This window comes from Balaenoptera ricei, chromosome 20 (genome assembly GCF_028023285.1).
Source record: "Balaenoptera ricei isolate mBalRic1 chromosome 20, mBalRic1.hap2, whole genome shotgun sequence".
In the NCBI taxonomy this organism is placed as follows: Eukaryota; Metazoa; Chordata; class Mammalia; order Artiodactyla; family Balaenopteridae; genus Balaenoptera; species Balaenoptera ricei.
In genome coordinates, this window is record NC_082658.1 from 55,907,658 (window position 1) to 55,923,475 (window position 15,818).

At 47.0% G+C, this 15,818-nt stretch overlaps 2 protein-coding genes across 2 annotated transcripts; both read right to left on the minus strand.

The window, feature by feature from the left end:
• Window positions 1-438: 438 nt before the first annotated feature.
• Window positions 439-8,811, minus strand: KRBA2 (KRAB-A domain containing 2). The gene is given in 5 exon segments (XM_059907561.1): window positions 439-4,713; window positions 5,674-5,698; window positions 5,700-5,860; window positions 6,261-6,490; window positions 8,001-8,811. Coding segments are annotated over 4 exon segments (1,581 nt in total). The 5' UTR covers window positions 6,400-6,490; window positions 8,001-8,811; the 3' UTR covers window positions 439-3,457.
• Window positions 8,812-9,954: 1,143 nt separating this feature from the next.
• Window positions 9,955-15,186, minus strand: RPL26 (ribosomal protein L26). The gene is made up of 4 exons (XM_059908115.1): window positions 15,085-15,186; window positions 14,090-14,262; window positions 12,814-12,954; window positions 9,955-10,126 (listed from the first exon to the last, which is right to left on the minus strand). The coding sequence occupies exons 1-4, from the start codon at window positions 15,173-15,175 to the stop codon at window positions 9,998-10,000; spliced, it is 534 nt and encodes a 177-aa protein (XP_059764098.1). The 5' UTR covers window positions 15,176-15,186; the 3' UTR covers window positions 9,955-9,997.
• Window positions 15,187-15,818: the final 632 nt, after the last annotated feature.

A 15,818-nucleotide genomic window follows, 5' to 3' on the forward strand; every position in this document is an offset into this window, starting at 1 on the left:
TCTTTTTTTTTTTTTTTTTTTTTTTAAACATCTTTATTGAAGTATAATTGCCTTACAATAGTGTGTTAGCTTCTGCCTTATAACAAAGTGAATCAGTTATACATATACAATATGTTCCCATTTCTCTTCCCTCTTGCATCTCCCTCCCTCCCACCCTCCCCATCCCACCCCTCTAGGTGGTCACAAAGCACCGAGCTGATCTCCCTGTGCTATGCGGCTGCTTCCCACTAGCTATCTATTTTACATTTGGTAGTGTATATATGTCCATGACACTCTCTTACCCTGTCACATCTCACCCCACCCCCTCCCCATATCCTCAAGTCCATTCTCTAGTAGGTCTGTGTCTTTATTCCCGTCTTGCCACTAGGTTCTTCATGGCCTTTTTTTTTTTTTTTTTTTTTCCTTAGATTCCGTATATATGTGTTAGCATACTGTATTTGTTTTTCTCTTTCTGACTTACTTCACTCTGTATGACAGACTCTAACTCCATCCACCTCATTACAAATACCTCCATTTCATTTCTTTTTATGGCTGAGTAATATTCCATTGTATATATGTGCCACATCTTCTTTATCCATTCGTCTGTCGATGGACATTTAGGTTGCTTCCAGGTCCTGGCTATTGTAAATAGAGCTGCAATGAACATTGTGGTACATGACACTTTTTGACCACTATGGAGAACAGTATGGAGGTTCCTTAAAAAACTACAAATAGAACTACCATACGACCCAGCAATCCCACTACTGGGCATATACCCTGAGAAAACCATAGGTCATCTGCCTTTCTTTAACAACAGGCCACGGAAATGCATATGCAAAAATACAGGAATGGCCCAGATGGTGGCCAAGTGTAGAACGCAGGCCTGCCTCCTGGGGGTTACCACTTGGTCCTCTGCTGCCCTGCAAAAATGCGGGGGGCCAGATCTTCCAAGTTTTCAAGAGGTATTGGACATCCAGATTTTTATACGAAATCTTCTGTTTTGAAAGTGATGGCAATTAATTTTTTTACATTTAAAAAACATTAAGTGGACAAAATATATATGCAAATTGAAAGCAGCCAGTTCTGTTCCAGATGCTGAAATGTGTTAATGCAGAGTAAGGCTGGACTGGGTCTGGGTGTCCACTCCAGCTCTCTCCACTGCCAACCCTAAGGAGCAAAGGAGGAAGACTGATGCAGCAGCTCCGGAAACCTAGGTTATTTGTGGCCACCCCCTGGGAAAGGCAGTAGTGTCGTGCCTCATCTCACCTCTCACCCACACGAGTTGATGATGTGGTTCCTGGTTTGCTCCGCAACCAGGAAGTCAGCGTGGGGGGAGGGCTGGCACCATCAGTCAAGTTGGGCCTCCAAGGCCCTGCTAGCCTGAGTGATATAGAAAGGGCGGAACGTGAGGTGCTGGCCAAGGATAGAGCAAGATTCTGGTCCCCCCAAACAAGCTGGAAAGTGATATCATCTCCTTTCTAATAATAATGCAGCCTTCCTGGATATCCAGCTTAACACTGTTTAATCAGCAAAAGAATGGCAACAGAGATCTCCAACTCTCACAAGGAGGATAAGATCTGCTGATAGCAAGGACAACTCACATCTAGAACTTCACATGCATTATCTCACTGTCTTTCACAATGACCCCATGAGGTAGGCGCCATCAGGACTGTTCTTGCCTCTTTCAGAAGACGAAACCAGCGCCAGGGGCAATCAGAATGGTTTTGAGATGGCTCTAGGATAGGCAGGAAGAATGAACGGGAGAATAAGGGACTGCAGGCCCCTTCTCCTTCCCAGTGTCCATCTCTGAAGAATCATTTGTTCACTCAACAAATCCTTACTGAACACCTCCCACGGGCTATGTACTCTTCCAGGCCTTGAGAATACAGCAGTGCACAGATCCTGGGTATTACTCTTCCCTTTACTCTGAACTATGACCCAGACTGGCCTTTGCTCTATTCTTCTCTGGTTGGAGCAGTGACCTCAGGCCAACTTTTGCATTTTGCTCCGGAGTCCTTAGTTGTTTCCCTGCTACTGGTCACTTCCTGGAATGCACTGACCCTTTCCAAGAATACATGTTGTGCTGTGCCTGAAGCATAGAAAACTGGCAGACTCAGACCCAAATCCCAGCCATGCCTTAATTTTGACCTATTTTTAAAATATGTTTCAGACACATCACACAATAATCCCTGTGGGTGCCATTCTGAGAGCCGGCATGGTATATCAGGTTTCTCTTGAAGCAGGAAACTTGATTGCCTGGTGGGGCAGGCAATCTCTGGGGCATGTTAGATCAACCTCTTTTCTTCTCGTTATTTGTCCTTCACCTACATCTTCTTCTCTGATGCCCCCATCTTTTGGGTTATGTGTCTAGAAGCAGGAACAGGCACTAGATATATGTAGGGCAGTCCCACCAGCTCTACAGGCCTCAGACCCCATCAGTTCATGTTCTGCAGGCAAACATACTCTTCCACTGACTGTAGTTGGTAGAACTGCAGCCCCCCAAAAAGATACGTCCAAGTCCAAACCCCTAGCACCCGTGAATGTGACCTTACTTGGAAAAAGGGTCTTCACAGATGAAATTAAGGATCTTGAGGGACTTCCCTGGTGGCAGAGTGGTTAAGAATCTGCCTGCCAATGCAGGGGACACGGGTTCGATCCCTGATCCTGGAAGATCCCACATGCCATGGAGCAACTAAGCCCGTGTGTCACAACTACTGAGCCTGTGCTCTAGAGCCTGTGAGCCACAACTACTGAGTCCATGCGCCACAATTACTGAGCCCATGTGCCACAACTACTGAAGCCCACACACCTAGAGACCGTGCTCTGCAACAACAGAAGCCATGGCAAGGAGAAGCCCACACACTGCAACAAAGAGTAGCCCCTGCTCGCTGCAGCTAAGAGAAAGCCCACTCGCAGCAACGAAGATCCAACGCAGCCAAAAGTAAATAAATTAATTGAAAAAAAAGGATCTTGAGATGAGATCATCCTCAATTAGGATGGGCCCTAAGTCCAACGACATAGATTTGGTGTCCAACAGTGTCCTTGTAAGAGACAGAAAAGGAGCACACAGACAGACAGAGGGGAGAAGGCCACATGAAGACCCACGTGCAGACGAGGCAGAGACCGGATCTGTGCTACTCTAAGCCAAGGGATGCAAGGACTGCCGGCAGCCACCAAAGGAGAAAGGCATGGAATGGATTCTCCCTCAGAGCCTCCAGAAGGGACGAACCCTGCCAACACCTTGATTTCAGACCTCTAGCCTCCAGAACTATGGGAGAAGAAAGTGCTGTTGTTTTAAGCCTCCACATTTGTGGTAATGTTTTATGGCAGCCCGAGATCAGAGACCCAAGTTGCTTTCCCCCTGTGAGCCAGGACTACCATGGACAGCTTTCCTGAGAGTGTGGCCTTCATTCCTTGCATCTGGGGCCTTGGCAACAGTTCTCAGGTGGCTACACGGTGCCCAGAGGCAGGTGTCTGTTCACCAGCAGAAGAGACCTGGGGCCCCTTGGGAGGTGCTGGGCTCTGCAGCTTCGGGAGGAGTGGGATTGACGTCCTCGTCCATGTCAGATCGGTCTGCTCCGACCTCAGCTCTTTCTTCCTGCCTGATCCAAAGGCTGCTTTCTAGCTGTTCTTCAGCAATTTCTAGTTCTTCTTCTGTTTGTAAAACAGCCACGGTTTCCCGGGGTAAGTGTGAGGAATAGAGTCCACATTTGGCTTTACAACCAAACATCGCCTCATATGGACTTTGCTGCAAGGAAACATCAAAGGCCTGATTCCTCCCCGTCTGCATGAATCGCAGGCCTTCGGCCCAGTGACCTGAACGGTTACTCTGCATGCAGGCACTCAGCATGTTCTTGACATCACGGCTTGCTTGCTCCAGGGAGCCCTGGCCTTGGCCAGGGTGGTACTTACCAGGGACAATCTTTAGGTCTGGCCATACCTCATTGAGCTCATTGACAACCTGGTTTGTGAACTCCAAGCCACTGTCAGATTCTAACATGGTGGGTGTGCCAAGAACTGTGAAAATATCCAACAGGACAGCGACCACCTCATGGACCTGTTTGGCCTTTAATGGCCGTAAAATAATAAACTTGGTCAAGTGGTCCTGGTAATATAAAATAAACTTGAACTCACCATCAGCATTTGACTGCATGTCAAGGATTTCAACTTGGCATCTGGAGTCAGTGTCCTTAAATGGCGTGGGCTTGGGTGCGAGCCCTCTCTTGGATACTGGGTTCTTCTGGTGGCACTGTTTACACAGAGTCAGATATAAGACAATGACTTCTTTGGTGACATTCTCATATTTTCCTTGCAGCTCCTTGAGCATGCGTGTCCGCCCGCCGTGGCCAATACTGAGATGTGTGTCGTGAAGAATATCAAACAGCTCTTCCTTGTGTACGTAATACTGTATTCGATCTCGTTCTCCGTGAGTAGCCTCTATTAGTTTCTCTGTGCCCTGTACAGAGATCACGTCATATTTTGCTGCACGGCGATAATCACGTGATGACTTCCTCCCCTTCTCCTTAGCTTCTTTCACTTCCTTTATTGTTTGAAAGTACTTTTCTTTGGAAAATACCTTACTGTTGTAACTTTTGCTTTCCACTAACTTTGTCACGCTGATGAGAAACTTTTCTCTCATGTTACTTATCTCCTTTTCCATTTCACTTGGATTTGAAATACCAGGGGGATCATTTCCAGCTCTCTGTGGCATCATGGAGAACTGTAAGAAGGATCCTAAGAAAGGCAGAAAGAAACAGAACAAGGTTAAGTTTGCTGATATTCCATCTGGAAGACCTTCCCTCCAAAGTTCCTCATTAACTCTTTCATCTGATTTTTGAACACATGGAAGGAAGATTACTAAGGTAATGGTATAAAGCAATAACAGAATAAAGATAACTAGAGGGACTTCCCTGGTGGCACAGTGGTTAAGACTCCGTGCTCCCAATGCAGGGGCCCCGGGTTCAATCCCTGGTCAGGGAACTAGATCCCACATGCATGCTGCAACTAAGAGCTCGCATGCCGCAACTAAGATCAGGCACAACCAAATAAATAAAGAATAAAGATAACTAGAGGGCCCACTGGGCCCATTCAAAACCAGAGCATGTCAACAGAATTTTAAATCAGCAAGATATATATATAAATATGTAGCAATTTTTGACTTTAGGCAAACAGAGTAAATAATAAAACTGTTAGCTCAAACAGTGAAACCTAATTAACTTGTCTTTGCTAACTGAAGAGGAGAGGATAAATGGAAATGCCTAAGGCAATAATAGGCTGATATCTCATCCTCCATTCCTTTTAAAATAATATAAATGGGAGAACGTTGCTAGAAGGAACCCACATAACAATAGTAAATTGTGAACTTGAAGTTAGCGCCAGAGAGGACTTTTTAGCTTTCCCACAATCAACTTAACTTCTTGTGGCTGAAGAGTCAGTCCTCATTTTAGGAGACTCAAGGAGAACGCGGTGGGATTTTTTTGGGTTTTTTTTGGCCACACCACGTGGCTTGCAGCGGGGTTGGGGAGGGAGGGCGGGGGGATCTTAGTTCCCTGACCAGGGATCGAACCCGGATCCCCTGAAGTGGAAGCGTGGAGTCCTAACCACAGGACGGCCAGGGAATTCCTGGGATATTTTTAAATGATGGTTTTCCCCATCGATTGTACACAGGATTAGTAAATGAAGACAAGTCCTTACCCTGAGGGACTGGCTTCTTGCAACTGTTCCAGCATTGTGTCCCTGCTGCAATCCTTCTGAGAGGCCTCTTGACACTTCCAATCTCTGGTCACATCCTCAAATGTCACAGCCTCCTGAAATGATGCCAGCTGCTGCCACAGGGGCGGTTCTGTCTCGGGTCCTGGGCTACGGAGTAGCTGCAGCAGGACTGGGAAAGAGACAGTGGAGGTACTGGGAACAAAGGCGCGCCCACACGCATGACTGAATGTCAGTCACGTGAGTATTACACAAAGAAAAGATAACAGAGGGAGAGGAAAGGTCTCATATCTAGCAAGATGAATCCAGCTACATGGGTGAGGAAGAGGGGTTTTGTCCTCCTGGGAGGTCTGTAGGCCTGACCTGTTTTGACACTGCCTGAGCTGGAGCCCACATATTTCCAGAATGAAGCAGAGAGTCCAAGAGAACTTGAGCACTCCAAGGCCGGGAGACACTTTCAGGTACAGGCCTGATGGTTCTGAACAGAGGCAGCAGGGCCTGTTTCCAGAAATGAAAAGATTACATCTAGGGACATAGAGATATGTCAGGAGATTATCATGCCAAAGAGATACCCGAAATGGAGTCCACACTCCACCAAGATTGGAGAATTCCTCCGGAAGAGAACTTGATACTCAGGTGTCTAAACCGAGGTTCCTTAGTTAGAACAACTCTGGAACACAGGATGGTGATGAGGCCAGGGGAAGAGTTCATGTGATGATCACTGGAATTCCAATAATCTTAGGAAAACAAGATCCCCGAGATGCCAACCATCAGATGAAGAGCTGAGGGGTAGGGCAGAATCCTGAGAAGCAGAGAAAGATGGAAACATTTTTAAAAAAATATGTATATTTTTTAATATTTATTTATTTGTTTGGCCGTGCTGGGTCTTAGTTGTGGCACACGGGCTCTTGGTTGTGGCATGCATGTGGGATTTAGTTCCCTGACCAGGGATGGTACCCGGGCCCCCCGCATTGGGAGCGTGGAGTCTTAACCACTGGACCACCAGGGAAGTCCCGATGCAAACAATTAAAAGCTCTGAGCAAGAGTCTCAGTTAAGCTGAGCCTGCTTCCAGATCCTGAATGTCCTCCACTAAAAAGGCTTCGAATTCCCTCGACTGGCATCACTGGTTAACCATGGAACATTCCTGATTCTAAAGACACTGCTGACTGTAAAACCACTAACATAATGACAATTTTCCTTTGAGAGGAAAAACTGAGGCCCTATATTAAATGAATATATCCAGATTTTTTTTTTTTGCCACGCTGCGCGGCATGCGGAATCTTAGTTCCCCAACCAGGGATTGAACCCGTGCCCCTTGCAATGGAAGTATAGAGTCTTAACCACTGAACCGCCAGGGAATTGCCCACACATCCAGATTTTTTAAAGGTGAAAAATATGCATTTCAGGATCGAAGAAACAGAATGTTTATCATATGCTCTTTAAGCCTGAGCTCAAGACCCTCGGTGCAAACTGACATTTTTAAAGGCTCTGAGAAGTCCTGCAGTAAATAAACCAGTCTGTTTCATCCACCAGTCCCATATAATCATTGACATGGGGCTTTGTTTCCCAAGGAATATGTATTATCATCCCACAGTCCTTAGAAGAGACTTGAAACCACAAGATATTCAATGGGATCCAGGAGAAGCACCTTCCAGACTTCTCACTGAAACCAGCATCTCTCAGAAATTGGCTGCACTGGCTGCTATTTGAGGCCCTTCAGGGAACTACATGGGAAGGAAAGGCCTCATCTCCATCCTATAAAAGAATGAAGAAGACACGCTAGAAATAGTTTATAATCAAAAGATGGAAAAATCTCAAGTCTTTAATATGAGAACTGGTCCTTACCCTATACCATGAAATTCTAAAGCACAGCCCAAGAGTCACATTTGGCTAATAGACGGATGTTGGTTGGTCTACCCAGTGTTTGTGCTTTAAAAATTGAATGGTTTACCTATATTTACAGACTGGGGAGTTCATGTAAAAATCTAGATTTCTGGCTTTCATGAAAAATGGGACGATGCAGTCATACTGGGAGCTTTGTTACTTGGCAACAACTGGCTGGAGTGGGGAGGCAGCCACTTCCTTTAGATAGTCTACACTCTGTTTCCCACAGTCTTTAAGCCAGCTACTAACTATTCACCTTAGCTGCCCACCCCTGTAGTTACCTGAATTTGCAACACCTGTTCTAAAGCAAAAGGAAAGAAACGAGGCCCCAAAGAAAGATGGCCAACTTCCTGGTGTGATCTGTGCTGGTGGGCTGATAAATGAGCTTGTTTAGAGAAAACTGGAAAGATCTTCCTTCCTCACCCACCTGCGAGTCTTTGCTTTGGCTGTCCCGGACCTGGAACAGGTTCTTCCAAATCACACCCAGCTCAAATCAGCATCCTTCCTGATGCGCTCCAGCTGACTGCCATCTCTCCCGCCTCTGAACAGCCCGCACCACTCATGGAGCGCTTTGCATTTTCAGTCGACTGGTTCAAGTGTACAAATCTAGAAGGCAGGGGCTGAGGCTTCTGCCTCGCTGTATCCCCTCAGAGAGCCGATGAATACAGAGCTGAGACGAAAGATGTTCAAAGGGCATTTGTCAAGCACTTGGCTTACAGGTATAGAAGAGAGGCACTGCAGAGGCATGGTAAGTCAATTTCTGACGCTATCATTTACTGTGTGAGTAGGCTGGGCAAAGTTACTGAGGCTTCGTTTTCCGCAACTATAAAATGGGGAAAATACCACTCTCCATCACAACGAGTTGTTGGGAAGACTCGGTGATAATGCAGATAATGCACTTAGTGCAGTGTCCCCGCACCTTCCACAATACAAACTCCCGATTATTCCCGAAAACTTGGTTCGGGCATCAAGTCCTTTGTGCCGTCCTGAGTCCCGCGGTCTCGGCACCACCGCGCCAGGCTCCACGCGGGTTCAGCCTGCTAGTCGGGCCCGCCCACTCCTCCGAGGGCAGCCAACTCCGGAGGAGGAGTGAAATGAATTAGCCAGGCCAGCGGGAAGAGAGGCCGATCCGGGTGGTTTTGCAGGAGAGGGAGGTCCGGAAGGTGAAAGGAATACGCCAGGGCCGCAGGGTCGGAAGCCCGCCCCACCCACGGCCGCGTCCGCCCGCGCCGCCCGGTCCCCTCCCGCCCGCGTGGGCCCGCGGCGGCGGAGGCCGGCCGTGCCGGCCGGAAGCGGCTCCGCGCCGGCCGGAAGCCCCGCCCCTCCCGAGGGGCCCTCTGCAGACGCCGCGGCGGGAAGGAACCTTACTCCTATTCTCGGTTACGGAGGCTGTGTTCCGGGGTCCTGCCCAGTCTGCAACGTGCTCGGCGGAAGCTGCGGTGAGTGAGATCACTGAGGTGATAGCTGGGGCCGGCCCAGGTGCGACCTTGGCTAAGCCAGCCACTAACTCAGGTCTCCGGCGGCGGCAAAATTGGTCACCTATTTCCCGTTGTCGTAAAGGCTCCAAGATAAATGCATGCTCGCCTCCAGCCTGGAAGGTAAACCGCATTCATCGTCCTACACGTTTAAATGCTTAAGTCTAAAGTGAGGAAGGTGTTGCCAACAATTACTCTGTATATGGTATCGCTTATTCCTCTAGGAGAAACTGCATTTTAGGTGAGCACTTTCTGCTTCAGATTGTAAGCTAAAGATTCATTTTGGTCTAACAGCACTCACACATCAGTGCAGAAAACAAGGTGGTAAAGGGGGTCCTGGGGTATTCAGCTTTACCCCAAAGTGCTGCTGCCTGCTGTAAAAAAAAATCACTATTTTATTAGTCCCCATTTCGGAATATTGTTAGAAAGCATCTCAATCATTAAAGAACTGATGCTTGGGACTTCCCTGGTCGTGCAGTGGTTAAGAATCCGCCTGCCAATGCAGGGGACACGGGTTCAAGCTCTGGTCCTGGCAGATCCCACATGCTGCAGAGCAGCTAAGCCCTGCACCACAACTACTGAGCCTGTGGTCTAGAGCCCACGTGAAGCCTGCGCGCCTAGAGCCCGTGCTCCCCAACAAGAGAAGCCACCGCAATGAGAAGCCCAAGCGCAGCAACGAAGACCCAACGCAGCTAAAAATAAATACATTAAAAAAAAAAGAACTGATGCTCAAAGTTGGTTAAAAAAACAACTCTCTCTAAACAGTACTTTTCATTACTGGAATCAAGCCACAAGATAAGGGTAGTCTGCCCCTACTTAGATAGCTAACATAACCTGAACTTCCCTGAAAACTGACCCACCGAAATCTAGTCAGCGTCTCAAAGCACCGCAAGTACACAAAGACTCTTCATTTTAACAGTTTTTAATGAAAGTTATATACAAGATTACTTCATTCCTGCATCTTCTCAATTGTTTCTTCCTTATATTTGCCCTTTTCTTTTCCTACTTGGCGAGATTTGGCTTTACGTTCGAGGATCTTTTTGCGGTCTTTGTCCAGTTTTAGTCTGGTGATAACCACCTGCAGACAAATAAGAAAAAATGCTCCTGAGCTTTAAACAATTACCAACACAGAACACGTGGGAAGGCCCAACATTCAGTGCCATTCCCCACACCTGTGGGAGTGGACACGTAAACACTGAAGCGCCAGAAATGATTCTTTACCCCCAAACCTGGCTTAAATGTTCACTAATGCTCAGCCAACAAAGGAGAAGGCAATGTGGCACTGGTGGTTCTTCTCACATCCTCTTCTGTGCTTTATTATAAAATCAGCTTCTTTTTCTACTGTAAAACGTTTCAACTATTTCACTCCTTAGTTTTATAAGCTAACAAAGTCATACACATTTTTGTTTCTATAGTAACATTAATACCACAAAGTTGGAAATTAAATGTAGCCTTCACACATGCTTCAACCTGCAAAACCTTTAGTGAAGTCACAGAACAGACCTTACTCCAACAGATTTGTCACTAAAGACACCCAGATTATGATAAATTTTAGTCTTAGAAAGGAAAGTGAGGGAAGGCAAAGACAGCACTGACCAAGGTCTGGAAATATAGCATAGCGACCAAAAGACAATCTCCACCGCCATGGAGGTTATATCTAATATGAGATGGAATGCTGGAGGACAGGGGCTAAATCATATTGAGATCAGGCAAAGCCTCACGGAAAGGTCTATATTTGAACAGAGACCTGATTAGAGGGAGTAGAGTATTCCAAACAGAACAGCAAGCACAAAAGTCCAGAGGCAGAAGAACTTCTAAGTTTAACAGGTGTGTTTCTCAAATTTGAGTGTGTCTGGAGGGCTTGTTAAAATAGACCCCTGGGTCCCACCCCCAAATTCTGCTTCAGTAGACCTGGGAACAGAATGGACAATTCTATGAAGTTGCCAGGTGATGCTGCCACCAGCAGACACACTGAGGAGCACGGCTGCAGAACAGTAAAGAGGCCAGTGGACTAGAACATGGAGAGTGGAATAAGGTGACATCAAGAAGTAGCTGGGGGCTTCCCTGGTGGCGCAGTGGTTGAGAATCCGCCTGCTAATGCAGGGGACACGGGTTCGAGCCCTGGTCTGGGAAGATCCCACATGCCGCGGAGCAACTGGGCCCGTGAGCCACAACTACTGAGCCTGCGCGTCTGGAGCCTGTGCTCCGCAACAAGAGAGGCCGCGATAGTGAGAGGCCCGCGCACCGCGATGAAGGGTGGCCCCCACTCGCCGCAACTAGAGAAAGCCTGCACACAGCAATGAAGACCCAACGCAGCCAAAAATAAATAAATAAAATTAAAAAAAAAAAAAGTAGCTGGTGATGGGACTTCCCTGGTAGCGCAATGGTTAAGAATCCACCTGCCACTGTGGGGGACACGGGTTCAAGCCCTGGTCCAGGAAGATCCCACATGCCGCGGAACAACTAAGGCCATGCGCCACAACTACTGAGCCTGTGCTCTAGAGCCCATGAGCCACAACTACTGAGCCCAAGTGCTGCAACTACTGAAGCCTGTGCACCTAGATCCCATGCTCTGCAACAAGAGAAGCCACCACAATGAGAAGCCCGCACACCGCAACGAGTAGCCCCGCTCGCCACAACTAGAGAAAGCCTGCACACTGCAAGGAAGACCCAACGCAGCCAGAAGTCTTGTAGGCCACTCTGATGGTAACAATATCTGGATACAATGTGACAGCAGTCAACAGGTCTTATCGACTGATGTGGGGTATATAATAATAATGATATTTTGGCCTGAGCAATTAGGACAAAGCTGCCACACACAGTGACGGTAACAAACTGCAAGAGGGTTCAAGGATAAAACCAGGAGTTTAAACATGTCAGGTTTGAGATATTGATTAGATATCTAAGTTGACATGCAAACTAGTCAACTGGATATTGAGGTTTGTCTGGAATAAGAGATGAAGATGAGCCATAAAGAGGAAGATCAACTGTGTCAAATGCTGCATTAAGTTCAGAAAACACTAAGAATCGGTCACTGGATTGGTGACCTTGACAATGGCTGATCTAGTTGGGGGCAAAAATAAGACTGTAATAAAGAATGGGAAAGTCCTCGCTCTTAAGAGATACATACTAAAGTAATTAGAGGTGAAGTGCCACGATGTTTGTAATCCACTGGTGGGTAGGGAAAAGGGCAAAGAAAATAGTAGTTGTGAATTCTAGGTGAAAGATATGCAACAGCTGTACTAGTCTTTCGACTTCCCTGTAGTTTGAAGATTAGATTTGTGGTGCCAACTCAAGATCTTAAAAAACGAACACCTCATTATTTGAATAGGCACCAAGTACATTTATTCCCTTTATATTAAACATATTTTTTTAATTGAGAGAAATTAGACAGCAGTATTGGAGAATTCACATTGAAGTCCAGGACATGAGAATCAGACCATTATCTTCTATTTTGGCTTAGATACCAGTATCAATGGGATCTAGACTCTGAGGTCTAGATTTTTTCCATCTGCAAATGATTTAATACCTACTTTGCAGGGCTGTAAATGTGCCTTACTGTTTACTCAATTCTGTTTAATACACAGGGTATCCGCTCCATATCATCTAAAAATTACCCAATTTCCTAGATTTTAAGATCTATTCATTTTTAGATTGATCGATCAGCTTACTAATAGCTTTTAAGGACAAGGTACATTAAATACACATACAGAATAACTGTTAAAATTTCCTTCTCCCCTCTCAAGCATTCTTAAAAACACCCACCTTGCTGGGGTGAATGCCCACATGGACAGTTGTGCCATTAGCCTTCTCCCGCTGCACTCGTTCAATGTAGATGACATACTTCTTCCTGTAAACCTGGACTACTTTGCCAATTTGCTGCCCTTTGTAGTGCCCTCGTACAACCTAAATGCAAATTCAAAAATAAAAGATGTATGTGGTTAAAAGAATATTAAACTCGACAATCAGGAAACCTATGAATCAGGTAAACACCATTCACTTTATCAGATATACAGGATCTTCCAATTTTGAAAGACCTAATCATTAATGGAAATGTGCCAATAATTCTATCTCTGGCTTCAATTAACCTGGAAATAAACTGTGCTCCATATAAATCTACAGTGATGGACAGGGCATCCTACAACTGATGATCCACCAGCAGTGGTGGGCTTGTTAAAAGGTTAAAAACGAGGAACAAGCCCACCTTGGTTTTTTGTACCAAGTTGACAAGGATACTGTCACTCCATCTCAAAGGGAACAACAGGCCATAAATATTAAATTCACAACCCATTAAAGGGCCCAACTAAGTGCCAAAGAATGGGCAGCAGCTAATATTTAAGGGAACATGCCACTTCTTTCCCTGAGGTTAACTAACATCGTTCTGTACCCGGAAGTCCCAACCATCCTCAGCTTGCCAAAGTGCTTCTGAACAGATGTTTCTTCCCAGTCGCAGAAAGCAGGGAAGACTGCCTCCGAAAACTACTGGCAATTTTAGGACCAGCACAGGAGCGACAAATGGCTATTCATGTCATGAAATGCTGGTAACATGTAAGCTGCTTTAGAGACTGCTTGAATCTTAATCACTAGCTGCAAGTTACAGCTAAGAAACATTAATAGAAATTTTCACTTAAATAGATTTAATACATTATTTACTGGTACTCTCAAACAATCATATGAAACTACAGCTCAGTTGTAACTTATATATGGATTTTGATTCAGACGCAGAATTGCTTACTGGTCCTCAAATGCCTCTCCAATGCCCAAACATACCCAGAAAATGATAACTCCAAACTAAGATTCTGGTTCCAAACCCCCTTTCTTCTGTTTCATTAAGACTGCATCTGATGCTTGAGACAATTGATTTTCACCAAAGTGTAAAGGTGAAGAAAGCAGCATACTTTTTGTTTAGTCCCCAGCTCAACTCCTTTTGCAGTCCTGTTCTGGGAGCCAGTGTCTCAGATGTATCACTCTCAGAATGCAATCCATCGTCTATGCCTAATGTGTGGGATATTCGCCAAGATGACCTGAACCCGGCACATACCTGAACTTCATCATCCTTCCGGATGGGCATGGATCGGACATTGTACTTCTGTCTCAGTTCTTTAGAAAGAGGGGAAGACATAATCTTCCTGCGAATGTGGGAAGGCGCATTGAAATGCCTTTTCCGGTTCTTGCTTCGGTCAGAGGTCACAAAGGGATTGAACTTCATTTCGGCTAAATAAAAAGTTAAAAGAGGTGTAAATCCTTAAATGACCAAATCTCACTCAGTTTACAAACAAGAAACTGCAACAATTTCATCTTGAAAGTTTAGAATGCTCACAAAAGCTGTCACATTCTTTAACTCCATCAAAAACTGCCTGTAGTGAATTGCTTTACTGGGATGTTTTCTGTATTTGCTTATGGAACAGAAGAACGTTCCATTACCAACGCACCTGTTGTAATTAAACTTTTTGTTTACACACTCAAACTGCATAACTACTGCGTAAGGAAGCTAAAACAGCACTTATATTTCCGCTGAATTAGGGCAAAGCAGACTGACAATTCAAACATCACATCACGTTTTAGAAAGACCAACCAACGTTAATCTACGAACTTGAGAGTGAACACCTTTAGCCCCATCCCAAATGAAAGAAATCAGGCCCTCATCCCGAACCTGGAAAATGGACAGAACTCGGGTCCAAGAAGCCTTACAATGGGCGAGCGCCGTCTGAAAGTTCGGTAGATTTACCAAGAGGCTATCTTGAGACCATTCTTTAGGAAACTACACTGTCCAGACTAGACTCCATCACCATAGGCTCCCTCCCCTTCAGCTGCCTCCCCTTCAGCTCCCGTTTCCAAGTCCCCAAATCCTCTTTCCTCCTCCCTTCCCCACCCCGGCGGTCCTTGAGCTAGGAGAAAGACAGGCCGAGACCATCCTGGCCCCCCTTCCCGGCTGCTACTCGGCCACCGGAACAGTATCGGGGCCCCCGGGGTCGAGATACACCAGGCCCGTGAACGGATGGCTGCGGATTATACGCGTTGTCCCGGCAAACTCACCCGCTAGCGATCCAGCGATGGCCACAAAAGGAAAGAGATCCACACACAGCTTCCGGTTTTGTAAGTTTCCGAGAGATCTCGCGAGACCCATGTTTCTTGGAGCGAGAGAGGCGCAGAGTTTGAACACGGAGGGAAAACTGGGAAAGAAGTTGATAACTAGCGTCATCTCGTGGCTCGGAGGGGAACTGCAAAACCCTTCTCCAGGTCCTGGTGCCTACCGTGGGAGCTCTGGGTTCTACAGCTGCGTCGTCTGGGAACGGTGGTTCCCAGGCAGGTGGCGGGGGCTGCTTGGGGTCTGACTGCCCCGGCGGGTGTTGAGGGAGAGAGCGGCCCCAGGAACCCGTGTCCCTTCACTCTCGAACAGCAGGCAGCGGGTACTCCCTTAGCCGGGAAAGGGCAGGTCCTATATTTGACCGCCAGGTGGCGCCGGGACTCCGGCTGGCCGGTCACCTCGGTTACCTGGACATCCTGGGCCGAGGGCGTGGGCTTGTCGAGTGTGCCTGACAGGTAACCAGCTCCAGCCCGGCGCCCGCAGCCGCCCCAGCACCGCTGTGTGTGCTGACTGCTCCGCGGGGCCCGCCCGAGATTCGGCTCCCGCCGGCGAGGGGCCTTCCGAGGACTGGGGCCGCGGGTCCGCCCCCCACCCCGCGGAAGTAGGTCTGAACCCGCGTTTCTAACGAGCTCCCAGGTGATGCCGAGGGTGCTGGTCCGAGACCAGACTTTGAAGGAGCGCG